This window comes from Ascidia mentula, chromosome 1 (genome assembly GCF_947561715.1).
Source record: "Ascidia mentula chromosome 1, kaAscMent1.1, whole genome shotgun sequence".
NCBI classification, from domain to species: Eukaryota; Metazoa; Chordata; class Ascidiacea; order Phlebobranchia; family Ascidiidae; genus Ascidia; species Ascidia mentula.
The window spans coordinates 5,375,211-5,402,500 of record NC_138566.1 but is presented as its reverse complement, the minus strand read 5'-3'; the positions used below and the strand labels follow the sequence as shown (position 1 = coordinate 5,402,500).

The 27,290-nt window shown below is 39.8% G+C and overlaps 3 protein-coding genes, 1 long non-coding RNA gene and 23 other non-coding genes across 30 annotated transcripts in view; 12 read left to right on the top strand and 15 right to left on the bottom strand.

The window, feature by feature from the left end:
* Positions 1-94, top strand: part of LOC145887955 (U4 spliceosomal RNA) — a 141-nt gene extending 47 nt beyond the window's left edge. Inside the window, exon 1 of the small nuclear RNA XR_014399419.1 lies at positions 1-94. This exon is cut by the window's left edge and continues 47 nt beyond it. This is a non-coding gene — a small nuclear RNA (U4 spliceosomal RNA).
* Positions 95-736: 642 nt separating this feature from the next.
* On the bottom strand, positions 737-809 carry Trnat-ugu (transfer RNA threonine (anticodon UGU)). Its single transcript has one exon. It is a non-coding gene; the product is annotated as a tRNA-Thr (tRNA).
* A 244-nt stretch (positions 810-1,053) lies between these two features.
* LOC145887948 (U4 spliceosomal RNA) lies at positions 1,054-1,194 on the bottom strand. Its single transcript, XR_014399412.1, has one exon. It is a non-coding gene; the product is annotated as a U4 spliceosomal RNA (small nuclear RNA).
* Positions 1,195-1,488: 294 nt separating this feature from the next.
* Trnaa-agc (transfer RNA alanine (anticodon AGC)) lies at positions 1,489-1,561 on the bottom strand. Its single transcript has one exon. It is a non-coding gene; the product is annotated as a tRNA-Ala (tRNA).
* A 152-nt stretch (positions 1,562-1,713) lies between these two features.
* Positions 1,714-1,786, bottom strand: Trnak-cuu (transfer RNA lysine (anticodon CUU)). Its single transcript has one exon. It is a non-coding gene; the product is annotated as a tRNA-Lys (tRNA).
* A 98-nt stretch (positions 1,787-1,884) lies between these two features.
* Trnap-agg (transfer RNA proline (anticodon AGG)) lies at positions 1,885-1,956 on the top strand. The gene has a single exon. It is a non-coding gene; the product is annotated as a tRNA-Pro (tRNA).
* A 120-nt stretch (positions 1,957-2,076) lies between these two features.
* Trnat-ugu (transfer RNA threonine (anticodon UGU)) lies at positions 2,077-2,149 on the bottom strand. The gene has a single exon. It is a non-coding gene; the product is annotated as a tRNA-Thr (tRNA).
* Positions 2,150-2,393: 244 nt separating this feature from the next.
* Positions 2,394-2,534, bottom strand: LOC145887953 (U4 spliceosomal RNA). The gene has a single exon (XR_014399417.1). It is a non-coding gene; the product is annotated as a U4 spliceosomal RNA (small nuclear RNA).
* A 294-nt stretch (positions 2,535-2,828) lies between these two features.
* On the bottom strand, positions 2,829-2,901 carry Trnaa-agc (transfer RNA alanine (anticodon AGC)). The gene has a single exon. It is a non-coding gene; the product is annotated as a tRNA-Ala (tRNA).
* A 153-nt stretch (positions 2,902-3,054) lies between these two features.
* On the bottom strand, positions 3,055-3,127 carry Trnak-cuu (transfer RNA lysine (anticodon CUU)). Its single transcript has one exon. It is a non-coding gene; the product is annotated as a tRNA-Lys (tRNA).
* A 98-nt stretch (positions 3,128-3,225) lies between these two features.
* On the top strand, positions 3,226-3,297 carry Trnap-agg (transfer RNA proline (anticodon AGG)). Its single transcript has one exon. It is a non-coding gene; the product is annotated as a tRNA-Pro (tRNA).
* A 120-nt stretch (positions 3,298-3,417) lies between these two features.
* On the bottom strand, positions 3,418-3,490 carry Trnat-ugu (transfer RNA threonine (anticodon UGU)). Its single transcript has one exon. It is a non-coding gene; the product is annotated as a tRNA-Thr (tRNA).
* Positions 3,491-3,734: 244 nt separating this feature from the next.
* On the bottom strand, positions 3,735-3,875 carry LOC145887952 (U4 spliceosomal RNA). The gene has a single exon (XR_014399416.1). It is a non-coding gene; the product is annotated as a U4 spliceosomal RNA (small nuclear RNA).
* A 294-nt stretch (positions 3,876-4,169) lies between these two features.
* On the bottom strand, positions 4,170-4,242 carry Trnaa-agc (transfer RNA alanine (anticodon AGC)). The gene has a single exon. It is a non-coding gene; the product is annotated as a tRNA-Ala (tRNA).
* A 153-nt stretch (positions 4,243-4,395) lies between these two features.
* Positions 4,396-4,468, bottom strand: Trnak-cuu (transfer RNA lysine (anticodon CUU)). Its single transcript has one exon. It is a non-coding gene; the product is annotated as a tRNA-Lys (tRNA).
* A 98-nt stretch (positions 4,469-4,566) lies between these two features.
* On the top strand, positions 4,567-4,638 carry Trnap-agg (transfer RNA proline (anticodon AGG)). The gene has a single exon. It is a non-coding gene; the product is annotated as a tRNA-Pro (tRNA).
* A 164-nt stretch (positions 4,639-4,802) lies between these two features.
* Trnat-ugu (transfer RNA threonine (anticodon UGU)) lies at positions 4,803-4,875 on the bottom strand. Its single transcript has one exon. It is a non-coding gene; the product is annotated as a tRNA-Thr (tRNA).
* Positions 4,876-5,118: 243 nt separating this feature from the next.
* On the bottom strand, positions 5,119-5,260 carry LOC145887871 (U4 spliceosomal RNA). Its single transcript, XR_014399352.1, has one exon. It is a non-coding gene; the product is annotated as a U4 spliceosomal RNA (small nuclear RNA).
* Positions 5,261-9,767: 4,507 nt separating this feature from the next.
* Positions 9,768-9,840, top strand: Trnat-ugu (transfer RNA threonine (anticodon UGU)). Its single transcript has one exon. It is a non-coding gene; the product is annotated as a tRNA-Thr (tRNA).
* A 296-nt stretch (positions 9,841-10,136) lies between these two features.
* Trnak-cuu (transfer RNA lysine (anticodon CUU)) lies at positions 10,137-10,209 on the top strand. Its single transcript has one exon. It is a non-coding gene; the product is annotated as a tRNA-Lys (tRNA).
* Positions 10,210-10,361: 152 nt separating this feature from the next.
* Trnaa-agc (transfer RNA alanine (anticodon AGC)) lies at positions 10,362-10,434 on the top strand. The gene has a single exon. It is a non-coding gene; the product is annotated as a tRNA-Ala (tRNA).
* A 294-nt stretch (positions 10,435-10,728) lies between these two features.
* LOC145887854 (U4 spliceosomal RNA) lies at positions 10,729-10,869 on the top strand. The gene has a single exon (XR_014399335.1). It is a non-coding gene; the product is annotated as a U4 spliceosomal RNA (small nuclear RNA).
* A 185-nt stretch (positions 10,870-11,054) lies between these two features.
* Positions 11,055-11,127, top strand: Trnat-ugu (transfer RNA threonine (anticodon UGU)). Its single transcript has one exon. It is a non-coding gene; the product is annotated as a tRNA-Thr (tRNA).
* A 142-nt stretch (positions 11,128-11,269) lies between these two features.
* On the top strand, positions 11,270-16,645 carry LOC145901062 (bifunctional polynucleotide phosphatase/kinase-like). 3 transcript variants are annotated; one of them, XM_082988905.1, is made up of 14 exons: positions 11,270-11,464; positions 12,410-12,594; positions 12,910-13,002; positions 13,060-13,125; positions 13,206-13,379; positions 13,474-13,557; positions 13,838-13,953; positions 14,169-14,347; positions 14,497-14,593; positions 14,660-14,750; positions 15,052-15,113; positions 15,174-15,283; positions 15,786-15,872; positions 16,274-16,645. In XM_082988905.1, exons 1-14 carry the CDS (start codon positions 11,346-11,348, stop codon positions 16,452-16,454), a joined length of 1,644 nt encoding a protein of 547 aa, XP_082845031.1. In that variant the 5' UTR covers positions 11,270-11,345; the 3' UTR covers positions 16,455-16,645. The 3 variants fall into 3 exon arrangements, with proteins under 3 accessions (XP_082845031.1, XP_082845030.1, XP_082845032.1); XM_082988904.1 differs by having other exon boundaries at positions 14,497-14,750; XM_082988906.1 differs by lacking the exon at positions 11,270-11,464 and adding an exon at positions 11,927-11,965 and having other exon boundaries at positions 14,497-14,750.
* A 1,619-nt stretch (positions 16,646-18,264) lies between these two features.
* On the top strand, positions 18,265-20,796 carry LOC145893368 (signal peptidase complex catalytic subunit SEC11A-like). The gene is made up of 6 exons (XM_082982075.1): positions 18,265-18,357; positions 18,941-19,003; positions 19,061-19,170; positions 19,524-19,673; positions 20,050-20,227; positions 20,316-20,796. The coding sequence occupies exons 2-6, from the start codon at positions 18,962-18,964 to the stop codon at positions 20,364-20,366; spliced, it is 531 nt and encodes a 176-aa protein (XP_082838201.1). The 5' UTR covers positions 18,265-18,357; positions 18,941-18,961; the 3' UTR covers positions 20,367-20,796.
* Positions 20,797-21,171: 375 nt separating this feature from the next.
* LOC145909099 (uncharacterized) lies at positions 21,172-22,818 on the bottom strand. Its single transcript, XR_014403084.1, has 2 exons — positions 22,048-22,818; positions 21,172-21,887 (listed from the first exon to the last, which is right to left on the bottom strand). It is a non-coding gene; the product is annotated as an uncharacterized LOC145909099 (long non-coding RNA).
* A 276-nt stretch (positions 22,819-23,094) lies between these two features.
* LOC145898390 (uncharacterized) lies at positions 23,095-27,112 on the top strand. Of its 2 annotated transcripts, XM_082986841.1 has the most exons (7): positions 23,362-23,521; positions 23,896-23,999; positions 24,560-24,665; positions 24,783-24,950; positions 25,053-25,188; positions 25,314-25,428; positions 25,524-27,112. In XM_082986841.1, the coding sequence occupies exons 2-7, from the start codon at positions 23,937-23,939 to the stop codon at positions 26,028-26,030; spliced, it is 1,095 nt and encodes a 364-aa protein (XP_082842967.1). In that variant the 5' UTR covers positions 23,362-23,521; positions 23,896-23,936; the 3' UTR covers positions 26,031-27,112. The 2 variants fall into 2 exon arrangements, with proteins under 2 accessions (XP_082842958.1, XP_082842967.1); XM_082986832.1 differs by lacking the exon at positions 23,896-23,999 and having other exon boundaries at positions 23,095-23,521.
* Positions 27,113-27,290: the final 178 nt, after the last annotated feature.

Genomic DNA, 27,290 nt, shown 5'->3' with positions numbered 1-27,290 from the left:
GCGATTATTGCTAGTTGAAAACTATACCCAATACCCCGCCCTTTCTCCGTGAAAAACCGTGGAATGTGGCAATCTTTGAAGAGTTCTCCGGAATTCTTATCGTTAACTTTTTATCAGTCAACCTTCTTCCCTGAAGCGAGAATCATACCCCTAGACCAGGGGTGCACAACCTTTTTACTATTGCCGGCCGCAACACACAACACCACTGTGTGCTAACGGCCGCCACTGAATATACTGCTTTTCCAACGATATACTCCTGATAATTACGACAAGTTGACGTGAGCATTATTAGAAACGAATGGAAATGATTCCATACCTGAAAAATGTGCACTATTTATTATTTGCATTGGCCAAATTACGTATATTACAATGTAATAAAATGTGAATTATGGGCCGAATTAAAAGCTTAACTCTTGCGACCGCTAGAAAAACAAGTTTCAGAAGCAACGGCGGCCGCCAATGCATATATTTTGATACAAATTTGCACGGCCGCAGGTTGTGCACCGCTGGTCTAGGGGTATGATTCTCGCTTAGGGTGCGAGAGGTCGCGGGTTTAAATCCCGGACGAGCCCTGCGTTATGCACACCTACACGACTAATAAGTTCTATCCGAGATGCTCCTTTTTCTCGTGTAACACACCAAAAATAGCCAATCCTCACGTTTTCCCGACTCCTTCCAATGCATTTTTTGTCATACTTGGAAGGCTCGGACGCTTCTCGACACACTCCGATCGACATGCCTACAATGAGAATTGAACTCACGACCCCTGATTTACAAGACCAGTGCTCTAACCCCTGAGCTATGAAGGCGCTTCGTAATCGGCACGCAGATGTATCTCATTTCTGCAGGTTTGATTTACAGAGCTCCAACCAACCGCGGATAAGTTGTCAAAAATGTTGCCAAGTCTTCGAATTAGTATGAAAATCACTCGTGAATAATTTAATTGGTGCTGAGAGGTGGGTGTTGAAACTCATTGAGGAAGGCAAGAGAAAATGCAGCAGGAGGATCAACTTTCAGGGAAAAAGGTTGACTGATGAAAAGTTAACGATAAGAATTCCGGAGAACTCTTCAAAGATTGCCACATTCCACGGTTTTTCACGGGGAAAGGGCGGGGTATTGGGTATAGTTTTCAACTAGCAATAATCGCGCCTCGGATTCACCTCATCAGCTACGATATCGCCTCTGCGCAAAGCTGTGGAAATAAATCAAGTCCACCGCGCAAAAGATTGTCAATGGCCTCGTGTTTGTTGCGTACCTTCTGTGAAACTGGTGGACAATTTTTAAAACGAGAGGTTGCCTTCAGAAAAATTACAAATCGTTTCAATTGGGCAGAAGTGCTTTAGATAAATTGCAGTAAATAACCTCGTTTCTGACGCAGAGTGCTTTACGGGCCGTTGAGATGCTGATAAAAGACCAACTACGAAACAAGATTTTCAATCATCGGTCACTTCTCGGCGTTTCAATTCTTGAGAACGAATCGCAAAAGGCTGGAGATGCCGGGCATCGATCCCGGTACCTCGCGCATGCTAAGCGCGCGCTCTACCATCTGAGCTACATCCCCTTGTGTCTACGAACTCCAACGTTGGTCTTAACTCGGTATAACTTGTAATATAATCTCGGTTAATTGAATACACGGAAATCACAGATTTACTTGCACCGTCAACTTAATGTGTCACAAAGGAAGAGTAAAGAATATTCCGAAAGCAAAACTAGCGTCCATCGTGGGGCTCGAACCCACGACCGTTGGATTAAGAGTCCAACGCTCTACCGACTGAGCTAGCCGGGCACCCCGTTGCCATGCTCCTTGAGGTCCACTATGGATGCAAAGGTTTTACAATGAAGTGTGAAACAAATTTACTTGCTTGTTGGCGTGCGAGAATCGTCGGCTCGTTGGTTTAGGGGTATGATTCTCGCTTAGGGTGCGAGAGGTCACGGGTTCAAATCCCGGACGAGCCCTGCGTTATGCACACCTACACGACTAATAAGTTTTATCCGAGATGCTACTTTTTCTCGTGTAACACACCAAAAATAGCCAATCCTCACGTTTTCCCGACTCCTTCCAATGCATTTTTTGTCAGCCTTCAGTGAGAATTGAACTCACGACCCCTGGTTTACAAGACCAGTGCTCTAACCCCTGAGCTATGAAGGCGCTTCGTAATCGGCACGCAGATGTATTTCATTTCTGCAGGTTTGATTTACAGAGCTCCAACCAACCGCGGATAAGTTGTCAAAAATGTTGCCAAGTCTTCGAATTAGTATGAAAATCACTCGTGAATAATTTAATTGTTGCTGAGAGGTGGGTGTTGAAATTCATTGAGGAAGGCAAGAGAAAATGCAGCAGGATGATCAACTTTCAGGGAAAAAGGTTGACTGATGAAAAGTTAACGATAAGAATTCCAGAGAACTCTTCAAAGATTGCCACATTCCACGGTTTTTCACGGAGAAAGGGCGGGGTATTGGGTATAGTTTTCAACTAGCAATAATCGCGCCTCGGATTCACCTCATCAGCTACGATATCGCCTCTGCGCAAAGCTGTGGAAATAAATCAAGTCCACCGCGCAAAAGATTGTCAATGGCCTCGTGTTTGTTGCGTACCTTCTGTGAAACTGGTGGACAATGTTCAAAACGAGAGGTTGCCTTCAGAAAAATTACAAATCTTAGCAATTGGGCAGAAGTGCTTTAGATAAATTACAGTAAATAACCTCGTTTCTGACGCAGAGTGCTTTACGGGCCGTTGAGATGCTGATAAAAGACCAACTACGAAACAAGATTTTCAATCATCGGTCACTTCTAGGCGTTTCAATGCTTGAGAACGAATCGCAAAAGGCTGGAGATGCCGGGCATCGATCCCGGTACCTCGCGCATGCTAAGCGCGCGCTCTACCATCTGAGCTACATCCCCTTGTGTGTACGAACTCCAACGTTGGTCTTAACTCGGTATAACTTGTAATATAATCTCGGTTAATTGAATACAAGGAAATCACAGATTTACTTGCACCGTCAACTTAATGTGTCACCAAAGGAAGAGTAAAGAATATTCCGAAAGCAAAACTAGCGCCCATCGTGGGGCTCGAACCCACGACCGTTGGATTAAGAGTCCAACGCTCTACCGACTGAGCTAGCCGGGTACCCCGTTGCCATGCTCCTTGAGGTCCACTATCGATGCAAAGGTTTTACAATGAAGTGTGAAACAAATTTACTTGCTTGTTGGCGTGCGAGAATCGTCGGCTCGTTGGTTTAGGGGTATGATTCTCGCTTAGGGTGCGAGAGGTCACGGGTTCAAATCCCGGACGAGCCCTGCGTTATGCACACCTACACGACTAATAAGTTTTATCCGAGATGCTACTTTTTCTCGTGTAACACACCAAAAATAGCCAATCCTCACGTTTTCCCGACTCCTTCCAATGCATTTTTTGTCAGCCTTCAGTGAGAATTGAACTCACGACCCCTGGTTTACAAGACCAGTGCTCTAACCCCTGAGCTATGAAGGCGCTTCGTAATCGGCACGCAGATGTATTTCATTTCTGCAGGTTTGATTTACAGAGCTCCAACCAACCGCGGATAAGTTGTCAAAAATGTTGCCAAGTCTTCGAATTAGTATGAAAATCACTCGTGAATAATTTAATTGTTGCTGAGAGGTGGGTGTTGAAATTCATTGAGGAAGGCAAGAGAAAATGCAGCAGGATGATCAACTTTCAGGGAAAAAGGTTGACTGATGAAAAGTTAACGATAAGAATTCCAGAGAACTCTTCAAAGATTGCCACATTCCACGGTTTTTCACGGAGAAAGGGCGGGGTATTGGGTATAGTTTTCAACTAGCAATAATCGCGCCTCGGATTCACCTCATCAGCTACGATATCGCCTCTGCGCAAAGCTGTGGAAATAAATCAAGTCCACCGCGCAAAAGATTGTCAATGGCCTCGTGTTTGTTGCGTACCTTCTGTGAAACTGGTGGACAATGTTCAAAACGAGAGGTTGCCTTCAGAAAAATTACAAATCTTAGCAATTGGGCAGAAGTGCTTTAGATAAATTACAGTAAATAACCTCGTTTCTGACGCAGAGTGCTTTACGGGCCGTTGAGATGCTGATAAAAGACCAACTACGAAACAAGATTTTCAATCATCGGTCACTTCTAGGCGTTTCAATGCTTGAGAACGAATCGCAAAAGGCTGGAGATGCCGGGCATCGATCCCGGTACCTCGCGCATGCTAAGCGCGCGCTCTACCATCTGAGCTACATCCCCTTGTGTGTACGAACTCCAACGTTGGTCTTAACTCGGTATAACTTGTAATATAATCTCGGTTAATTGAATACAAGGAAATCACAGATTTACTTGCACCGTCAACTTAATGTGTCACCAAAGGAAGAGTAAAGAATATTCCGAAAGCAAAACTAGCGCCCATCGTGGGGCTCGAACCCACGACCGTTGGATTAAGAGTCCAACGCTCTACCGACTGAGCTAGCCGGGTACCCCGTTGCCATGCTCCTTGAGGTCCACTATCGATGCAAAGGTTTTACAATGAAGTGTGAAACAAATTTACTTGCTTGTTGGCGTGCGAGAATCGTCGGCTCGTTGGTCTAGGGGTATGATTCTCGCTTAGGGTGCGAGAGGTCACGGGTTCAAATCCCGGACGAGCCCTGCGTTATGCACACCTACACGACTAATATGTTTTATCCGAGATGCTACTTTTTCTCGTGTAACACACCAAAAATAGCCAATCCTCACGTTTTCCCGACTCCTTCCAATGCATTTTTTGTCATTCTTGGAAGGCTCGGACGCTTCTCGACACACTCCGATCGACATGCCTTCAGTGAGAATTGAACTCACGACCCCTGGTTTACAAGACCAGTGCTCTAACCCCTGAGCTATGAAGGCGCTTCGTAATCGGCACGCAGATGTATTTCATTTCTGCAGGTTTGATTTACAGAGCTCCAACCAACCGCGGATAAGTTGTCAAAAATGTTGCCAAGTCTTCGAATTAGTATGAAAATCACTCGTGAATAATTTAATTGGTGCTGAGAGGTGGGTGTTGAAATTCATTGAGGAAGGCAAGAGAAAATGCAGCAAGAGGATCAACTTTCAGGGAAAAAGGTTGACTGATAAAATTTAACGATAAGAATTCCGGAGAACTCTTCAAAGATTGCCACATTCCACGGTTTTTCACGGAGAAAGGGCGGGGTATTGGGTATAGTTTTCAACTAGCAATAATCGCGCTCTTTCTGTTTTATTCGGGCGGGCTAACAGCCGCCACCACGAATATCACACACGTTTGTATTAACTACACTGAAAATAGAAAGAGAAATGAAATAGAGATATCAGAGAGGGAGAAAAGAGGGCGGAAATTACAAATAGAACAATAAAAATGTGTAGAAATACGATAACATGTACTACGCAAAATAAACAATTTAAGCATTTACGAAACAACACAATTAAATGACAACGAAATGTACGAAAAACACACAAAAAGTATACAGTTATCACGACACAAAGTGCGAAAAAAAGGGGGGGGGGGTTTACAAGTGCAGACGACAAAATGTTTTTTGAATAGTAATTAATTTGGTTGCCCGGGGAGATGAATTGAGTTTAAATAGTTAACGACGTCGGCCAAGACACCTTCAAGATCGGCATTTGTCCTATTCCGTTGTAATGTTAAACGAAAGCGTAAAGTATGTTTCAGGGTGCGGGTCAGGTGTTGAGGTATGTTGAGTAAAGGGCTGGGGTCATGTTTAATTTTATTTCTAGTCTTCCAAATGGTATGAGTGAGGGATGTGTTGAGTAGGGTTACAAGTGTTGAGGAGTACTGGGTATCTGATAGGGGCGTTTTAGGGAAAGTTAAATAAGTTGGGGTGTCAAAATATGTAAAGGTGTTATTAAGGAGGGAATTTAGGGTGTTTTTAACAAGGGATAAAAGTGGCTGTATGGTGGGGCAGGTGTGGAAGAGGTGACTGAAGGTTTCCAGGGTGTAATTGCAAAAAAGGCATTGGGGATCTAAATCGAGGGGGAGATAGGACTTCTGGCATTTCAAGGGGAGGATTTTGTGGACTAATCTATAATTAAAGGTTTTGAGGTAATTTGGGAAGATGGGGTGGTGTATTTGTGTCCAGTCTGTATGAAAAAAGGGGTGTTGGGAGTCATTTGTTATTCGTGTGTAAAAGGGTTTGGATTTGGGACAAAGGAGGTCTTGTTCAGTGGGTTTGATGGTATTGATGAGGGAAAGAATATATTGGTAGTGAGTGGAGGGTGTTGTAGCGTGGGGGAGGTTATTTCTTATTCTAAAACTGTATAAATTTGATAGGGGGAGGCCGAGATTATATTCCAAGAGGGAGAGTTGGGGAGTTGTTGGGGTGTCCAAGATTCGGTGTTTATAATAATTTTTTACAGTAAAGAGAAGGGAGAGATCAGCGTATAGGGGTATATTTGCCGCGCCGTAACCACCAAGGTCACGGCGGGCTGCCAAGATGTTAATAGGCAAGGTTGGTAGGTTTGGGCCTCCGACAAAGCTTGCCACAATGCCGTCGACTCGCTCTCGTTGCTGGGGTGGTAAGGGGTAAATTTTAGCAAGGTACGAAATTTCGGGAAGAAGGATAGTTTTTGAAAGAATGCATTTCGAATCATAGGTGAGAAAGGGGTTGCTAATAGATTTGGCGCGGGATTGTAAAGAGGTAATTACTTGGCGCCAAGCCGCTTTTATTACTGAGGGTGCGCCGATGGGAATATTTAACGGTGTAATTTTATCCGGGTTCCATTTAATTTGATTTAAAAGGGGGTCGTCTGAGAGAGGGTGGAGGATGGCAATTGCTTCTGTTTTGGCGGGGTTCAGTTTAAGACCGGTGAATTTAGAAAATGTATTAATAAGTGACAGGGCGTTACAGAGGGACTGCCGATGCGCCACCACGAGGGTGACGTCATCGGCGTAAGCAATTGCCTTGAGAATATTGCGGCATGGCACAGGGGTCGAAATGATAGATGGGGTGTTTTGGAGGGCAACGAGTAACGGGTCTAAAGCAATCAGGAAGAGGTTCAGACTAAGGGGGTCTCCTTGTCTGACACCTCTCCTGATGGGAAAATCCCTTGTGGCGAAGCCATTGGCGAAGACCCGGGAGTGGGCGCTGGAGTGAAGAGCAGAAAGATATTGAGTAAAGAGAGGGGGAAAGCGTTTAAGATTTAATTGAAGGAGTAACCATGGGAAGGAAATAGAGTCAAATGCTTTTTGGAAATCAAGAGAAACGAAAAACGAATTTGAATTAATTTGAGAAGCATGAGTGTATAAATCGCGAAGAAGTGTGGTTGCGTCTGAGGTAGAGGATCCGGGGGTAGCAAATTGATTGTGGGATAAAATTAAAGGAATAAAGGGCTTGATACGGAGGTTAAGGATTTTATGAAGGATTTTGAGGTCGGTATTAAGTAAAGAAATAGGGCGGTAATTGGTCAAAAGGGTGGGGTCGTTTTTCTTGTGAATAATGGTTATATGGCCGAGATTAAATTCCAATGGGGTGTAGGCGTTTTGGTAGGAGAAGTTGAGGGCTTGGGTAAGGTCGGACCCGATTAGGTCCCAGCAACGAGTATAAAACTCGATGCTGAGCCCATCGGGCCCTGGGGTTTTGTTAGGGGAAAAGAGGGAAAGGGCTTTTTTGACTTCAGACATTGTAATGGGAGCTGATAGGGAGTCTATGTATTGTTCAGGGATTAATTTGTAAGGGAGTTGGGAAAATTGGTCACTAGGGGGAGGCAAGGGAAGTTCTTGTGAAGTGTATAAGTCTGTGTAAAATTTTCGTGTATGGTCTAATATTTCCTTGGGGGTTGTTAAGGGGAGTCCGTGGGGGTCTTGAAATTCGAGGATGGGGGGTTTTCTGCGTGAAGGGAAAAGCTGGGCATAAAGGGTTTTGTCTGCTATATTTTTGAATTGGGGATCGGATGAAAGGGATTTGATGAGGGAAGAGCGGGCATTGGAAATGTAGGTATTATTTAGGGACTTTTTGAGGGATTGGAAGTGGGCTAAGTTTTGTGGGGTTGGGTAGTCGTTTACTGTTTGGCGCGCTATTTCAAATTGCTGGTGAAGGAGGAGGGTTTCGGTGCGGTGGAGCTGAGCTAATCGTTTTGAATGGGATTGGAGGAGGGATTTAAATTTAGTTTTAAGGGTAAGCCAGAAGTCCATGGGATTTGGGTGGAAAGGTCCTAGGGTTTGCCAGAGGGGATAATGTTGGGAGAGATCATGTTGAAAGTCAGGGTCAAGGAGGGTAGATGTGTTATTCTTCCAGGAGCCTTTGCCCCTGGGAGGAGAGGAAATGATGTTGAGGGTGAGGGTAACTAAATCATGGTCGGAGAAGGGGCATGGAGTAAAGGTATGTTGCTTAGGGATCAATGATGGGGAAATATAAACTCTATCTATTCGGGATTGGGTACCAGGGGCGCGACGGGAGAATTGGCAAAGGGAGGGATGAAGAGTGCGGAAGGAGTCTTGGAGGTTAAAGGTGGATAATAAATTAATCAAAGGGGGGCTAGGCCGGCGTGATTGTGCAGGGGGATATTTGTCCAGGGTGGGGTTTAAGACGCAATTAAAATCGCCGGCCAAAATTAAGGGGTGGGGTGAAGTTAAATAAGGGTAGAGGGAGTCAAAAAAGTTATTTCGAAGGGTAAAATTCTGGGAACCGGAGGGAGCGTAAATATTAACTATATGGAAGGTATGGGTTAGGGTTGAGATGTCGGCCGCAATAATGCGACCGGCAGAGTCAGAAAATGAATTGAGAATTTGAAGTGTGGAGGAGTTTAGAAGAACTGCGACACCACCTTGGGCATAGCCTGTCGGAGGTGCCGAGTTTAAGAGGATGGGGCCAGAAGTCCATTCGGACTTCCACAGGGATTCGGTTTGGGGAGTAGAGTGAGTTTCTTGGAGGCAAAAAAGGTCAAAGTTCAAAGAGGAAAGGTACCGGAACAGGGCTCTTCTCTTAGGTGCCTGGCCTAGGCCGTTAACATTAAGGGTGCAAATTCGTAAAAAGGACGCCATTTTATTCATAATAAACAAAATACACAAAAGGGGGGGTGGTTTATTTAATAAAAGGTTGAGTTAAAGTCATTGGGAATTCTAGCTCTACAGCTGCAGACTACGTGTTCCCCGGGCATTAAATTGTATGTGACGCCACAAGTGCAGCTTATCAGCAGGCGTTGACACTTTTTATTGGTGCAACGAGATGGGCTAAGGTAAGATTCTTCCGCAGCCCAATTGCCACAGCGACATTTAAAATGTGCTGTGTTGCATAAACATTTGATTTGCTCGCCTGCATATGCTGTGTGGCAGCATGACGTCTTCTTCTTGGGCGAAGGTGTTGCACTGTTCTTGCGTTTGCGGGATCTCACTGTATGGAACCCTTCGTCATCCCGCTTTGGTTTAGGGGTCGATGACGCCATTGGTTGTGTCACTGGGACGGGAGCGTCACTGGAAACCATTTGTGTTGTAGCGGTATCAGCCAACACGGGCTGCAGGATACTGCGACGTACCGCCTCTGGTGTCTTGGTGTTGTTGACAACATTGAAAGTTGGGGCGATCAGTCAACCTTTTTCCCTGAAAGTTGATCATCTTGCTGCATTTTCTCTTGCCTTCCTCAATGAATTTCAACACCCACCTCTCAGCACCAATTAAATTATTCACGAGTGATTTTCATACTAATTCGAAGACTTGGCAACATTTTTGACAACTTATCCGCGGTTGGTTGGAGCTCTGTAAATCAAACCTGCAGAAATGAAATACATCTGCGTGCCGATTACGAAGCGCCTTCATAGCTCAGGGGTTAGAGCACTGGTCTTGTAAACCAGGGGTCGTGAGTTCAATTCTCACTGAAGGCATGTCGATCGGAGTGTGTCGAGAAGCGTCCGAGCCTTCCAAGTATGACAAAAAATGCATTGGAAGGAGTCGGGAAAACGTGAGGATTGGCTATTTTTGGTGTGTTACACGAGAAAAAGTAGCATCTCGGATAAAACTTATTAGTCGTGTAGGTGTGCATAACGCAGGGCTCGTCCGGGATTTGAACCCGGGACCTCTCGCACCCTAATCGAGAATCATACCCATAGACCAGCGGTGCACAACTTCATTGTAAAACCTTTGCATCGATAGTGGACCTCAAGGAGCATGGCAACGGGGTGCCCGGCTAGCTCAGTCGGTAGAGCGTTGGACTCTTAATCCAACGGTCGAGGGTTCGAGCCCCACGTTGGGCGCTAGTTTTGCTTTCGGAATATTCTTTACTCTTCCTTTGTGACACATTAAGTTAACGGTGCAAGTAAATCTGTGATTTCCGTGTATTCAATTAACCGAGATTATATTACAAGTTACACCGAGTTAAGACCAACGTTGGAGTTCGTAGACACAAGGGGATGTAGCTCAGATGGTAGAGCGCGCGCTTAGCATGCGCGAGGTACCGGGATCGATGCCCGGCATCTCCAGCCTTTTGCGATTCGTTCTCAAGCATTGAAACGCCTAGAAGTGACCGATGATTGAAAATCTTGTTTCGTAGTTGGTCTTTTATCAGCATCTCAACGGCCCGTAAAGCACTCTGCGTCAGAAACGAGGTTATTTACTGTAATTTATCTAAAGCACTTCTGCCCAATTGCAAAGATTTGTAATTTTTCTGAAGGCAACCTCTCGTTTTGAAAATTGTCCACCAGTTTCACAGAAGATACGCAACAAACACGAGGCCATTGACAATCTTTTGCGCGGTGGACTTGATTTATTTCCACAGCTTTGCGCAGAGGCGATATCGTAGCTGATGAGGTGAATCCGAGGCGCGATTATTGCTAGTTGAAAACTATACTCAATACCCCGCCCTTTCTCCGTGAAAAACCGTGGAATGTGGCAATCTTTGAAGAGTTCTTCGGAATTCTTATCGTTAACTTTTTATCAGTCAAAAAAATGTGACCGGCTAGCTCAGTCGGTAGAGCGTTGGACTCTTAATCCATACAATTCGAAGACTTGGCAACATTTTTGACAACTTATCCGCGGTTGGTTGGAGCTCTGTACATCAAACCTGCAGAAATGAAATACATCTGCGTGCCGATTACGAAGCGCCTTCATAGCTCAGGGGTTAGAGCACTGGTCTTGTAAACCAGGGGTTGTGAGTTCAATTCTCACTGAAGGCATGTCGATCGGAGTGTGTCGAGAAGCGTCCGAGCCTTCCAAGTATTACAAGAATTAAAAAAAACGAGATTGGAAGGGCGCAAATTTTTGCAATTTTGGCATATACATACTTGGGTAATTCCCATTGAGGGTTCATGACCTGTGTGTGTTTTGGTATTGTAGCAAGTATTTGAAGATTACGAACAGCAAGAAAATACTTACTTGTTGCAAGTGGTTGAAAATGGAAATTTATCTGCAAAGTTGTGACGACAGACATGAAAACATTATTCTACCAGACAAGAAAACAATAACTCTTGGTCGCTCAGCTGAGACGAAAATCCAAGATAAAAAATGCTCCAGGTGGTGTGTATTGCCATAATATCATTCTTGTTTGTGGTTTCAGAAAATACTTCCTTATTTCTAAGATTTGTTCTTGTTTCATATTGGTTTGTGAAAATTTTGAAGCTTATTTTTCTGGTGTCAATTTTTGACATGTTTTAGCTCATTAAATGTTAATGTCTTCGGTTTGTCGTGTCTGTCTCTGATCTATGACTATATGCTTGCTTGCTGCACCTGATGAAGCGAGATCAATCTCGCGAAAGCTCGTGCGAATAAAGTTGTTTAACAGTCAGTCTCTTATAAAAGCAGTGCACAAGCAAGCATATAGTCTTAAATGTTAATAGCCATTTCTATGTTTTGCATCCATGGAAAGCATGCATGCTTTCTTTGATATTCTCTTATTACCCTCCAAAACTGTCATCATCTTCACCATTTAATGAAATTTAGCATCGCCATAGTTAAATCCTTATTCTTATTTTCAGTTCCACGTCGATGGCCCTGTCTATATAGACTATAGCATAGGTAATAATTCAAAACATGTTAAACTTTTAGGCGTCTGACTTAATAACCGTAATGGTTGTTTTATGTTGATTGCTCGAGTGTGTAGTAACTTTGCATGCTAAAATAAAAATGATTTTATAAAATTATAACACAACACTTAAGCCTATTTGCTTGTCTTCTATAAGAGCAAAGCTATTATCATTGGTTTTATCTCACAAAGATATTTGTGAAAAGATTTTTTTGTCACAAACGGAAGGAAACAAATTTTTGCAAATTAGTTTTTGGGTTTCATGTTGCAAAAATAGTCTTTACCAATTATGTAAAAAAATAATGTCTTACAATACCCTGGGACTTTCAACTCACTGACATATACAAAACATCACTTTAATAGTGCAGTTAAAGAAAGTGAATGAATGCTTAAATTAAAAAAAAATTATGGTCATTTAAAAAATGTTTGTGTTTTAGAAAACAACTGGAGTTGCATACTATGTATGCCACTGAATCTGTAGAAGTAAAAGTGATTGGTTCAACCCCATCCACAGTTAATGGCATCACAGTGGAAAAAGGGAAAACAGTCATTTTGAAAAATGATGAAATGTTACATGTTATTCAAGATCTTTACCCTTACAAGTTGTTCGTCAAACATCCAGGTTTGGTCATGTGTGGTATTGGACTTCTTACATAATTTTATTAACCAGTAATGCATGTTTAAATAGATAAGTCATTTAATTATAATTTGTTTATAATTGCAGTATCATCGTTTACCATTTAGAGCAGTAATAGTTACTATGTGTATTATTTGTGGTACATGATATACATAATGTAAGCTATACTAATTTTGTTACTATGTAAAATTGTGCATTTAAAACAGAAATCATCAAACTTTATGTTGGAACGTACCATAACTAATAGTCAAACCACAATGAACAACAGTTTATTTAAAAAAATGCTTGATTTGCTTTTAGTGACTGATACAACAACTAAGGGTGAACGAAAAAGGACTATGACAGATTTTTTTGGATCTACTATTCCGAAAAAGGCCAAGCTCGATGAACCTAGTAAATATTGATAAACCTACCCTTGTAAATTAGATCAATTTAATAATGGTTATGTAGGTGATGATCTTTCTGTGCAAGAGAAGTTAGAAAGACTCCAAAAACAAACATTCTCCACTCTGCCTGGTAGGTTTTTTTACATTGGATTCCAAGGTTCTATGTGCATGATCCTTGGGTATTGTAATAACCGTGTGACATTTTTACAGCTTCAAGCAATAAAAGTGTTACAAACACTGAAATTTTAACTTCTGACAACCTAAGAGGCGTGGGATGGTATCAAGTGGGTAGTGATATGTTAGTATTTGAATCCAAAGGCTTAAAGCATTCTTCCAAAGTCATTGCTTTCGACTTGGATTCAACTTTAATTACAACCAAATCAGGTTTGCTTCTTTTGTTAACTTTTTGTCTTTGAGTTTTGTGAAATAGTCATCTTTTGTGTAGAGTAGGAATGTGAATATGCATTTTCATTTGTAGGTAAAACCTTTCCTGTTGACAAGAATGACTGGAGGATTATGTTTAATCAAATACCTAAAAAATTAGCTGACATAATTAATACAGGTATAGTGTTTTTTTTTTTGATTTCAGGAATTATCCCCCATATTATTTGAACAAGACACTGACAATGCTTCTTTTGACGAAACATGTTTGTTTTAAATAAGAAAACTGAGTTTAGCTTGTGGAAATAAATGTTTTTATGCTGCTTGTGATACAGGTATAATGTATCACCAAATACATAAATAGTAACAGCATTGTCATAGTTCAATTTGCAAATATTACGGTAGAGGTTCATACTAAACATCAGTACAAAAACAGTACCAAGATTATGCATGTCTTTTAGGTTCGAAGTTTGTTATAGTAACCAATCAGCTGGGCATCGGAAAAGGCAAAATTAAGGAATGTGATTTTAAAATAAAAATCGAGGACTTGTTAAAAAAACTTCATGTTCCAGCTCAGGTGAATGTTTAGTGTTATTTAGTTATATATTGTATGAAGTGGAACTATTAAGTTGACTCATAAAACATTTTAACCTTTTTTGAAAAAAAGTTAGTGATGTTTCACATATCGTGGAGTATGGTTATTTTTAAGTGACCTGAAAACCAGAATTTGCTGAAAACACTTTCTTGCTTTTTACTTTTACGAAAAAGCAAAACTTGTATACCTCTGCTAAGGTCATTGCCATAGCTAAACGAGGAAAAAACAGAAAGCCAAACATTGGATCTTGGAATTGGTTGAAGGAAAGTGGCAATGGAGATGTTGAGTTAAAAGAGTTTATGTATGTGGGTGATGCTGCAGGAAGACCAAAAAATTGGGCACCGGGAAAAAAGAAGGACTTCAGCTGTGGAGACAGGTTATTGGTTGATTAATTGTGTTTGTGGTGAATTGCTTTAGTTTGGGTTATAAATATAATAATGATAGATAAAAATTGAACATTAAAAACAATATACATACATGTTATAATGTTTGTGCTGTATTAACAGACAATACCCAACATTTTAGGCTCTTTGCAATGAATCTTGGAGTTCCATTTTTTACCCCAGAAGAGTTTTTTCTTGCACACAAGCCAGCAAAATTTGATTTGCCACCATTTAATCCTGTAAATTATGTTTTTGTGATGAATTTTTTTGCGAAGATGATTAATGAGAAATATTTTTGGTTACAGAAAAACATACCAACTAATGCGCCATTAACAGAAGGTGGAGATGTGACAAGTGACAAACAAGAAGTGATCGTAATGGTGGGATATCCAGCAAGTAAGTGTATTTGTTCCTGATATTAAAGGTATTTTTGTTTATTGTCAACAGTAGCCATCTTTCTCTGTGTTTATTTTACTTTGTGCAGTTGAGTAAAGATCGATTCATGAAAGGAGGCTACATTACACGTTGCTCTTAAAAATGTCATTATATTTAACTTATTAGGTGTCCACTGTCTATGCCTCCCTTTATAATGACTATCTCTGTCATTTATCTGTTTTCATTGTGGCAATTTTTTGGAATTCGTGGGTGCTTTTTGAAACCCACATTGGTTCAACCAATTGATACATATCTAGTTTAGGTGGAAAGTCTACATTTGTGAAGAACCATATTACACCGAAAGGATATTTCTACGTAAACCGGGTATGGATTAATTGTTATTGCCTTAAAGCTGAAACTTATCACAGAGACAATATTTTGCAGGACATCATGAAAACATGGCAAAAGTGTGTTTCGTCATGCAAGCAAGCTTTGGCTGCTGGAAAAAGTGTGGTTATAGACAACACCAATCCCGATGCTGCTGCAAGGAAGCGGTAATCAGACTTAACCTGTTTGTAAATTCATCGCTTTTTCACTAAACTTGTAGTTCTTTTGTTTATTGGCAAACACCAGCAACCAAACTACTTCTTTAGCATTTGCAATTGTGTCACAAAATGGCATTGAGGAACAAAATATTAGCCAAGTGGTGTAATTAATTAACGTTTTGCAAAACTGTTCCATTTCTCTGATATTTTTAAGGTGTAATTTTTGGTAAGTGGGTAAATGCACATCACTGCAGTGATTCCAAATAAAAGCTATAATATATGGTGAAGTTGTGTGTTGAGCGAGGAATCACATATTTTTTCAGTAGCTACCTTATTTTTTTCCCTTCTAATGCCACTTCTAAAGGTTAGCCTCTATTGAAAACTTTGGGACTTTTACCTTTCGTTTAACTGTCCAATGATTACACAATATTTTAATTAAAATGTAGTTTTTTTGGTATTGAAAGTATCATATGCTGTCATACTTAACCAAACGCACTTTTTACATATGCAGTTACGTCGACTGTGCCAAGGAGCGTGGCTGCTTGTGTAGATGTTTAGTTTCAACAGTGACGATCGACCACGCTTTTCACAACAACAGGTGGGTAGTTGAAGGATTTTAACACGTTAATATTACTTTCCTGAGACGTACAGTCTCGTGACCCAGCTATTTTGTATGATTTAATTGTGACGTTTGGGGCAACCTGTGGAAACTTGATGACTGTCCAAGGAATTGTTTTCGCGCACTGTTTAATGTCAAATTTTTGCCATGGCATTGATTATTTTTCCTGACATGTGCTTCGCTTTGGTTTTGTCAATAATCGAAAGTTTTTCGTGGTCGAACTGACCTAAAAAACAGGAGTGGTGAGAACGCTTGCTCGCAAATTAACATCATTATCTGAGTTGCGTGAATTTAAACCAGTACGAGACTACTTTGGCTTCAAGAAAAAATCGCGCAACTTTCATGTTGAGGTTTTTGAGCGGAGTATTGTCTTTTTTCAGGTTTCGGGAGTTGTCCGGTGACGAACATGACATCGTTCCTCCGATGATTCTCTACTCGTTTCGCAAAAATTACGAGGAACCAACTTGCAAGGAAGGCTTTGACGCGGTGGTCAAGTTTAATTTCGCACCAACATTTGAAAAGGATGAACAACGAAAAATGTACAATTTGTTCCTTGATTAAGTGAAATGCTGTTTTTTTTGTGAAAATTTTGCGACATGTTTCATTTCATCAAATTTTAGTTTAATTTTGTTGTTTTCCGCATTTTTAAAATCAAAACGTTTTGCCATTAATTTATTCTCATTTTGGGTCGAATTGATCCAAAGTTCGTTTTACAATTTGTGATATCGTGTCAAAAAAAAGCTATGCCTTTCTCAACGATTCCAAAAATGCAGCGATCAAAAGACTGTTTTATGACAAACATGGAATTAAAAAACAAAACATTGACAGGCATGAATAAAGGTTGATAGAATCTTAAAATGGTATTTAACGTTTATATTCCGAATATAAAAGCTTAGTTCGGTACATCACTAAATTACGCACAACCGAAAATTTTAACATACAAATGATTTAAATGCGACATGTGATTTTGCTGCTAGAGACATCCTTTATTCTTTTACATTTTTCAAACCAGGTACAGCCTACTATTATTTGTCGTTACAAATTATAATGCATAAATTTTTGAAAAATGTTAGATGTGCAATACAGACTGGGTCTACGCGCTTGCCTCTATAGCTTGTGGAGTCAAATAATCAATCGCTGACAACGGATTTGTTGGAAATATACGAAACAACCGAAAACAATGATTAATTATAAGTTTATACATATGGCCTTTACTGCAGGCAACCTCAAGTTATACAAAATGCAACCTTGTTCGTTTCATCCTTGTATGATATGCTTTGGCCGTTGCCTTTGCAATAACATTCACGGTGTATAGAATTTGACATCAAAAAAGACATTAATGTGAACGTGAAATAGTTCATCGTGCGACATACATAGGTATAAGAATAGGTGTGGAATATCTTCCGGCCACCACAAAATTGCCACGCACCTCTGTCTGGTCTGTTTGAACTTTGCGGACAATAGGCAGATGCAGATTGGTCAAGGCTCCCGACCCATTACCAATGTGCCCGAACCATATAAGTAAAAAAAAACTTGATCGGGATTCGCGGCCAGTATAACCTAATGTTGCATGCAACAATGCAACCATAAATACATGATGGTGTATTGAGCCACGTGTTTCCTTGCTTGATTGTTCACGCAACCAGAACGCAGACGGCTACCGATGAAATTGATACCACCTTCGCATTGGGACGACTTGATGGAGTAAACTTATAATTTCTATGGGTGGAGTAAAAGCTTCTTTTATTGTAGGCATAAACATTTATCTAACATATGCATAACTGGTTTAACTGAGATTAGAGTAGACATTATGTGTGCTCTGGAACGTGTAGCAAGTTACATAGTGTGTCGGAAACGGTGTACATATCGCCCTCTTGTAGTATATTATACCACCTTTGTAGGAAAAGTTTATCTGATTTAAGCTATGCATATTTTTGGAAAGTTTTAGTTTTAATAGCTTTAAGAAAAAGTCTTTCGCGCAAAAATATACTTTCTGTCTCATCCACTCTATCCACACATTCCAAATTAAAAAAAGTATATGGCGCGATTTTTGTTTGTATTTACATCAACAAAAAATATGTAAACTATATATTTATATTGGAAAGCTTTCATTAGACTTTAATTTTGTGGATATGCTAGATCCCTAAATGACAATACCTGTTATGTTATGTTCGTCACTGGTATTTACTCGTGTCCATTTTATTAATAAATCCCGAGCAGCTGAAAATAAATATAACTTGTATGCGACAAAACTGGATTTAACTTTTATAAAATAATTTTGGCATTATGAGTTCTGTAGGAAATGCATTCAGCAAACAGATTATACTAAGGAATGATCGTTTCACTTTACGTCCCTGCATTGTAACGGTCTGGACCACGACTTACTGCAAATTAACTTTACTGGGTGACAGCGTGGACGACTGAACATACATCTTCGAGAAGTTCGTTTAAACTTTAAAATAGTGTAAGTATGAGGTTTGCATGTCAAGTATTTACCTTCACAATTGACACAGTTACAAGTATATAGTCTTTTAAAAGTAATTAATCTATTTCAACAAATTATAAACGTTACTTTGTCTTCGCAAATAACGAACTTCCCAAACCGACTCTTGCTGTGCATAATTATTATTGGAATAATCGGGAAAACTGATGTTTAAAACATGAAATATAGAATTATGCTCAATAAACTTGAGCTAGTCATGGAGCACTTGATGTGTATCCTAAACTGTTAAGGTTTTACAGTGTAATGGATGGTCTAACAACACTAATAACTAACCTATTAAATCTTCACTAATTTGTTAAGCAAACATACTATTTTACATTTAAATTTTATCAAAAGCAATAATGTAACCAGTTTGGATCCAAACTACTTTGCACGTTCAGAATTTTATGAAAATGGCCTCTATTACCTTGGTGGTCTCAGCTCTCAGGTCTGTAGTAGAGCCTACCCTCTTTTCCTGTTGCATATGTACAATTGACCAATTGCATATACTTGTGTTTGTTTATGAGTGTAATTATAATACTTCATTTTTTTTTACTTTACACAGTGGCTTGGCCCCACAGTCAAGATGGAAATGTTCGACGACTTACGTCGTATGAACAAGCGACAGGTATGTGTTGATTGTTGTGGAGGCATTAAAATATTGTGCATGTTTCTTTTGTTTTAGGTATATTTTCAGTTTCTCAACTTTGCAATGATAGTTGCGTCTGCATTGATGATATGGAAAGGTCTTATGGTTGTTACTGGAAGTGAAAGTCCAATTGTGGTTGTGCTTAGGTATTACATAGAATGTTTTATTTATTATACTAAGCAAGTGTTGTGTTGATCCATATTTTGAACATTTTTTTTCAGATGAGTAAGTTCTGTATGGTAAACAAGCCACATGCATTATATGATCATTATGCATTGGGTAATTAGTTAAATCTGAAGTTTATAAGCTACAGTTATTTTGACTGGACTGTATGCTGCTATACAATGTAAATGGATAACACACTTTTTCCTGAAAATCCTTTTTTCAATGCCACTTGTTGTGTGTGACACAAGTGGGAACTTCACATTTAAAATTAGTTTAAAAAAATATTTTAATGGCTATAAATAGTAAAACATCATGGAAATTTACTTTGTTACAGTGGAAGCATGGAACCAGCATTTTATCGTGGTGACCTCTTGTTTCTTACCAACTATCAAGAAGACAAAATTCGTGCAGGAGAAATTGTTGTGTTTAAAATTGAAGGACGGGACATACCTATTGTACATCGGGTCATAAAAGTCCATGAAAAGTATGTTAAATTTTGTTTTTTTTAAAAAACCTTTTTTTTTGAAAAGATTATTTCTATTATTAATATAAAAAAACTTTTTATGAGCAATGCAAAATACCAGGCAATAAATGCAAATTCAAAGATCATTGTTTATTTATTTAAACTATTCTGTGGTGCATAAATTATATTAACAGTTTCATTCTCTTTTTAATTGATTCTGGGAATCCTTCCCCATTCTCTTACAATTTGACAGTTTCCACCTCTTATACTCAATGACCCACGCAGCATGGAAACATTTATTTCTGCAAGCTAAAATCAGTTAGCTTTCTTATTGAAATAAAAACTGGTGAAAAAAAGTTGCTTGTTCAATAAAACAAATTTATTTTTTATTTGCTAGGCCCGATGGTAACATTAAGTTTCTCACAAAAGGAGATAACAATGAAGTTGATGATAGAGGTTTGTACAAACCTGGCCAGTTATGGGTTGAGCGCAACCATGTTGTCGGCCGTGCGAGAGGATTTGTGCCATATGTAGGCATGGTTACCATACTCATGAATGACTATCCAAAACTGAAGGTAATTTTAACTCATTTAAATTGATTATGAAAGCAAATCAGGTCAAAAAATGAATTTCTTGTTTCAAAATAGTAATTTTTCTTTTCAGTATGCAGTTCTTGGCCTTCTTGGTGTTTTTGTGCTCATTCACAGGGAGTGAATGTTGTGTTAGGGAATGTGTTCCTGATGCAGCATCAAATACCAGTGCTTGGTGCAGTGCCTGCTGTAAAGGGGATTAATGTTTATGTGATTTAGTGTCTGATACTGCGTAACTTGCTATGCTACATAGCCATTATGACTATTAAAAGAATTGCCTAAAACACCAAATTTTTGGTTGTTTGATAATCTTTTTTAGTGATATGTAATAGGCTTTGTAGTCTTGCAAGTTAGTTTCATTTCTGGGGAATATTTTGATATGTTTTTGAGTGTGCAATGATAAGGAAATAAATGTGAATCACAACAACAAAGAATTCTATTTTATTCGTAACGGGGAATTCCGATTTTTGTTGGATTGGGATTAATAATGCATGGGTGATATTGTATTCTACAAGATTAAGACAATGTAGTTAGAACAACCCACAATGATTGTTTCGCAATAAATGGTCATATAGGATGTACGCGTGCTCAAAGCATTTTATTGAAGTTTTTTTACAGATACGCCCACAGCGCGAAGTGTTGACGATATGCGTATTTCTCGATAAAACACAGTGTGTGCTAACTGGACTTGTCTATATCATTTATCTTAAATTCTAAATTACCAACCTGCCGACATTGCCGCATCTGTTGACATTTAGGTCGGGCTGCCCAGACGTCTTTTGTGCTTTAATATAAGGCTTGCCAAAAATAGGTTATTCGTCGCCTATTGTATCGCTGTGTCCTGAGCGAAACGGAATACCTCGACCTATACACATAATTGTTGACGGAGCTTTGGTCACGTGATTTCCAACGTCACTCGACACCAAAAATTTCCCCGCTGGGAGGTTGTTTATTGCCGAAAGAAAAAAATACTGCCAGTTGCACCAGTGCGGCATTGGGTATACCCAAGGGAATGCCCTGCAACTTTTGCTATTCTATTTTTAAGCTAAAGTCTCAATCGTAATCTCGAAAGGTGATATGACATCTATTGCACCGTACCAGATCGAAACGTGTACATTATAACACAGATGTTTTAGCATACAGCGCAAAAATTCAAATTGTTTTGAAATTTTGACGGCTTCAAATGTTATTGATAGAAAGGTGCAGTTGTTGTGTATCGCTAATGAGAAACTACGATCAAAATCATCTTGTTACAGCAAATAACGCAAACTCAATATTAAAACATATCTTCACAAGCCTACGTAGTGGTAGAAGTGCGTGTTTCAGAAAAGACAATACTAGTAACCAATGTTTTGACGTTACATATCAGTGTAATTAGTCCATTCAAAGCGATAGGAATTAGTAACGACAGTGCTGTGTACCTGCGTCATCTCTCCAACCAACCAAGGTGCCGTTGTACCCGCACGAAAACTACTTGTTTCAGTAATGGAGGCCATGCATTTTTTAAATAATGTGCATATTTCATTTTTCACCAATAACCGCAACGACTATGTTTAAATTTTTGTCGCACGTGCTTCTGTTGCCAGGATAACAAGGTTCCTCGAAACTTGATTATCTCATTTTAGCACCTCATCTTAGGCTCGTTCTGCAACGTAAAAGGCACAGTGCTTAATCGCTGAAACAAAATCTCAGCAACAACAACACCGAAAATCGTTCTAATACGTTTCTTTTATTTTTCAACCCGACGCACGATTCGGTCAGAAATTTACCTTACAAAGATACATCTTTATACGTGAATAGATTACCTCACAATGAACGTTAAGATGTCCAGTACACCCCAAAAGGCTTAATTGGTCCTAAAGACTGGAAGAGCCTCCATTACTTTGTCAAATAACCCCAACAGTAGAATCGATCAATTTATTTTTTCCGGTTTTTTTTTCGTACTAGCCATCCAATTTGATCTGGCCGCATGATGACAAAACATAACGTTTGCTATGATCGAACCACGTCCTCCGAATGTTTATTGCAACTTCATACAATATTTTTTATCGCAACTTCATACATTTAATTTGATCTACTTTGATCTGAAAATAAACTTATAAAATATGTTCAAATTATCACCATGATGAAATGTTGCTGTGGGCGAATTATAACATTCCTGCTATAAATGTCTTTCCGCCCATATGCCCGAGTGACACGACCTCAGCGCAATGCAATGCTCTGAAAAACAGTTTTGAACAAAGAATTGAACACGTGACAAATCAGCTGGTAACCTGTTCGGATTTGGTTGACGCGAAAGCAGCAATCCTGATGGTGCGGGCACTGTGTAAACATTAAACGGCGCAAAGAGAGAGGTCCGAGCCGGAGGAATACCGCTAGCGCAAAGTAACGCCAGGAAACCACCACAATTTCAATTGCTTTACGGTTGACTAAGCTTTGAGGCAGGCTGAGCAATGGGTAGCTTGGGTTTCCGTTGCTTCGTTTTAGGTCCAAAAGTTGACTTGTTTGGTCATATATTTATCTTTAAATGTAGCATTTTTTTATTGTTTGATGCTCTATGGATTAATTCAACTTTTCAGTGCAAAAAATTACAAAAACTATGCATTTTATTGGTTTATGTATGACGTACTTCTACCATAGTGTCTTTTGTGTTGTCAGCCAAAGACTTGTTTTGAACCGAGCTGAAACCAGTGTCAGCTGGTTTTAAGCGACCGAGTGTTCTCCCAAAGGAACTTGCGTTAGGCAATGCCGACCTCTCGCCGGAGCAAACAGAGGCGTGTTGTGCAATTATGTTGTGAAGTGGTGTTGTAACAGACCGGGTGTGTGTGCGAACACGTAGTGACGTTATTGGCAAGTTCACAAATAGAGTTTACATATTAACCAGTCAAGTTGTTTGAAAATAAGTTTGGCCAACAGTTGTTTGCAGAACTATATTGAATGTCGGCAATGATTTCACCAACTTTGCCGTTTGCGTTTTTTAGATAATTTTATTTGAACTAACAAGCCGTCAATACTGTGAGTTTTACAATGTATGTTCCCTGGTAACTGTTTTATTGCATTTAGAAAGTGTGATGACTAGCAACATTCCTGCCTTGTGCTTGTGGTATAGATAGCTTGTCACACTTGTACACACACACACATAGCTTATGATTTGCACTGTGCCATATGATGTACAAAGATTCAAGAAAATCCTTCATTACAAGAGTACAAATTTTGTTTACCCTGTTGGTAGAACCTGCACATAGCAGAGTTGGTTATTCTTCTGATACACCAAATAAAGTAAGTATAGATTAGTTAAGTTCTACTTTTTCCCCCTTGAAGATTTTGCTTGCAATAAATCTGACAAGTGTAATAAACCCATTAATTTTAATTTATATGTTAATCAATTCCTTCTTACTAAACGTTACTGGAAAATTTGAGTACTACTTAGTGATTTTACTTTAATTAGATATAATTAACAATAACCAATATTTTGTGCAGCATGCCATTTATTTTTGTACGGTACATTTACTTTTTCCATTTCTGTTGTTCCCAACTGTTGTTATAATGCATATTTTGTTTGGAATAAAACCACAACAGTATATTGTAGTTAACAACAGTAATACGAAACAGTGTGTCTGGGATTTTTTGTATTTTTATTCGTTCTTGTGTAGCTGTGTCACCAATTTGCAAATTGCCTTTCTCAACAAATGTCATGGGGAGACTGGGCGACCAACTGTTAGATTTTCCAAGTAGCAGTCGAGCTAGTGGCCGTGGGGTAAGTTAAGGACATCTGAGGTATGCTGAAACTGATGGCACACCCATTCTATTTTCCTTGATATACAGTGTTTTGGCTTTTCTTGCCTCATCTACTGTTTTCTTGTAAATTTACCAGCAGTTATTTTGTGTGTTAATTTATGCCTTGGTACCAAACAATGTTTGTGTATTATGTTGCTGATAAACCGTCATTGTAGCTGCTGGCAAGTTTGGTTTTGCTGAAGTTTTGCATGAATTTATTTCTCTTTCTTTTCAAGACATGAACTTTTTTTGCGACCTTTAGTCACCAGATAACAAATATCAGCAAAGATAAAGAAAATTGTCTCGTTTTGTCTAATGCTACATGCAATGTCAACAACCACTGCTGTATATTGCCTGCTGAGAGTGTTAATTGTATGTACTAAGGTGATTTGCGCGAAAAATAAAATCAGAAAAACTTTTGTGTTTCTTTCTTTCTGTGGATACACCAACAAACAACATGTGTAATTTATAGTTATTCTTTGAGTTAATAAATAAAGTTATGTGGTACAAAGATTGAAATAGCAGTATTTGTTATTTCAGGCCACTGAAGAGACATGTGAAAGTGATGATGGTTCAACTTATGTTTGTTCAGCCGGACATTGTTGTGCTGGAGGAGGCTGCTGCACCTACTATTATGAACTTTGGTGTAAATATGAATATTTTTTATTGAAAGTCTTAGATTTCTCATTTATATTTTAGGGCAACATACAAAAAAATCCGTAATGTGTGTGCCACTATTTGATTGTAGTTTGTTGTATTGCAGGGTTTTGGCTCATCTGGGGGGTGATTATATTAGTGAGTTGTTGCTGTGCATACCACCACAGACAGAAGCGAAGGGAACGACATGCACAGGGTTCAAACAGCACAGCAGCCGGTACAAGACTTCCTTATGCAGGAGTCTGCAACTATCCAGGGCCTCCACTTGACAATCGTAAGTGAGCTATATATTTTAGGATCTGTACATAAAGAGTGTCAAAATGAATTTGAAATAGCTGTATTCGTTTAAATCAAAATTGCATTAAACTTTTTGTAGAAGTACTCGGCTATTGCAAGCTTCCAGTTTATGATGAAATTATTCGAATTCCCCCAACGGCGTCACCCCCACCACCTTACTCCTCACGGCGAAGATCAATAAACACTGTTGCTTGCCTTCTGCCCAACGATTCGGGGTATGTGTGCTAAATTGTGTTACCAAGCAGAACTGGTGCTGCATTGTGAATGTTAAATGAAGATTTGACTTGAGCATGGCAAGTATTGTTTTACAAATAACAAGTTCCTGTATATCTTCCTACAGGGAAATGCAAATGACGATTGTACCATGTCATGTAACGGCTTCAATGCTGTCTCTCGCTTCACTGTCCTATTACATACCAAGTATCATCTCTCAAAATAGCAACATTCAAACCTATGTGAGTTTCACATTAGATACTTGAACCTGTGATTTTTTAATTTGTAACTATGTGTGTAGTATGTAAAATGTTAAATCAATGCAAACCGTTTTAAGGTGAATCCATCAACAACACCAAATGGACAAACAACGGATAGTAACAACAATAACACAATTGTTCGCGAATCATGCAGTGGTGGGGAGCAGAGCACACCAACACTCTCTTTTAAAAAAGACAGCAACGCAAGCACAACGGGCATAGCGGACGTCGGCAGTTTGCCAACTCCCAAGTCCTTCCATAGCTTTCAGGAGGGTTGCTCATACGAGAGCAATGATTTGCCATTGGCCTGTAGCAATTTCCCACCAATGATCGAATCCGAGACTGATAACGAAAGCGATAGTTACAGCGACGAAGGTGATTATCTCCTTAGCGGCGTCGATCCCAATAACAACAACCAAGATGCCATGGCCGTGCATCCCAAGGAATTCCTTGTAGGCCGGCAATCGCCCGACGTGGGTGCCGGACAGGCCGACACCCTTCAACGGTATGATGATATTATTGGTGCCAGAGAAACAACTCCCTTGTCAAACAACGGTGACATCGTACTACACCTAACTCCGTAAATATATTAACGCCGATATGTTTACTGTGGTTATCCGTATAATGGCCAGAAGCAACAGCCCGTATTGTCCATTGAAGCATTTTTGTTGTTGTTTGTGTTCATATCGCTGTTCTTTAACGTGTGTGTGACTATTGCGATCGACGCGAGCAACGTTCCTGCTACTGCCATGTCTTGCTTATTGATAGTAGTAGATTTTCGACACAAGCCCCTGTGGCCGTCCGTCGTCGAGATAGTTACACTATATTTTGCGATTCATTGCCTTAGAACGTACTGTACATATACGCTGAAAATGAACACGCCTCCTTTGGCGGATCGTGAAAACAGTAATGCCAGTGCATGCTACTCGCAGTATTCGGCCTCCTGTATACGTAAAAATTTTCAGGTTGTCAGGCAATGGCGTTCCTATGTGTTCTTTTACTGATTGTCATCACTGTGTATCGCGCCTGAAAGCTGTTTGTTGACACTTCCTAGGTTACCGCCCTTTCGCATATTTCCATGTTCCCTATCACACCAACTCCACGTCGTTCAACGTTTTTACCGTCTATAACGTCATACAACTCCCCCCCAAGCGGTTTCTTGTATCCTTTTTTCGTCTTATTTGTACTTTTTGCTTCCGGCGTTCGGTGCATCATTTTCAAGGCACTGGCTTGAAACTTCTGGATTCTCTCGTGTTGCTCAAATTTCTTAGTCAAACTTGGTCTGCCTTTGACGCTTAGCGTTACAAGACCTCCCGTTTCCGCCTGTTCTACCTATAGCTGACATGGCCAGCAATCTTGAGGCAATTCCTGTGTACCTGCTCTTTAGTGCCTTCGAAACGCGCTTCTTTTAAAAACAGGTTGCTTGTTTTGCTGATGCTGCAGCAGTGCTTTGCCACTTATTTTTTCTGTTCATTCGCTATACTTCCCCATGCAGGATTACGTACGGGCAGTGGGTGAAAAGTTTCATCGATTTTTTGCTTCGCCGCTTTTATCCCGTCGTGCTTGCGTTTAGTTCCTGTTGTTTGTTACTATTGACATGACATATTGTTTTTGCTATATTGTTTCTCGAGACATTCAAATACAAGTTGTTTTTTTTTACCTAAGGCTAGCGACCAAAATCACTGTTAATGCGCCACATCGAGTTTTGGATAGTGATCATATGCCAGGATCGGTTGAATCAACGCAAATGAACAAGCAGTTTGACCAACGGTCAGCAATGCGGTTAATTTATGTATTTTTGAAGTCGTCACTGGGGTGGGATAATTCGGACATCATGGCAAGAA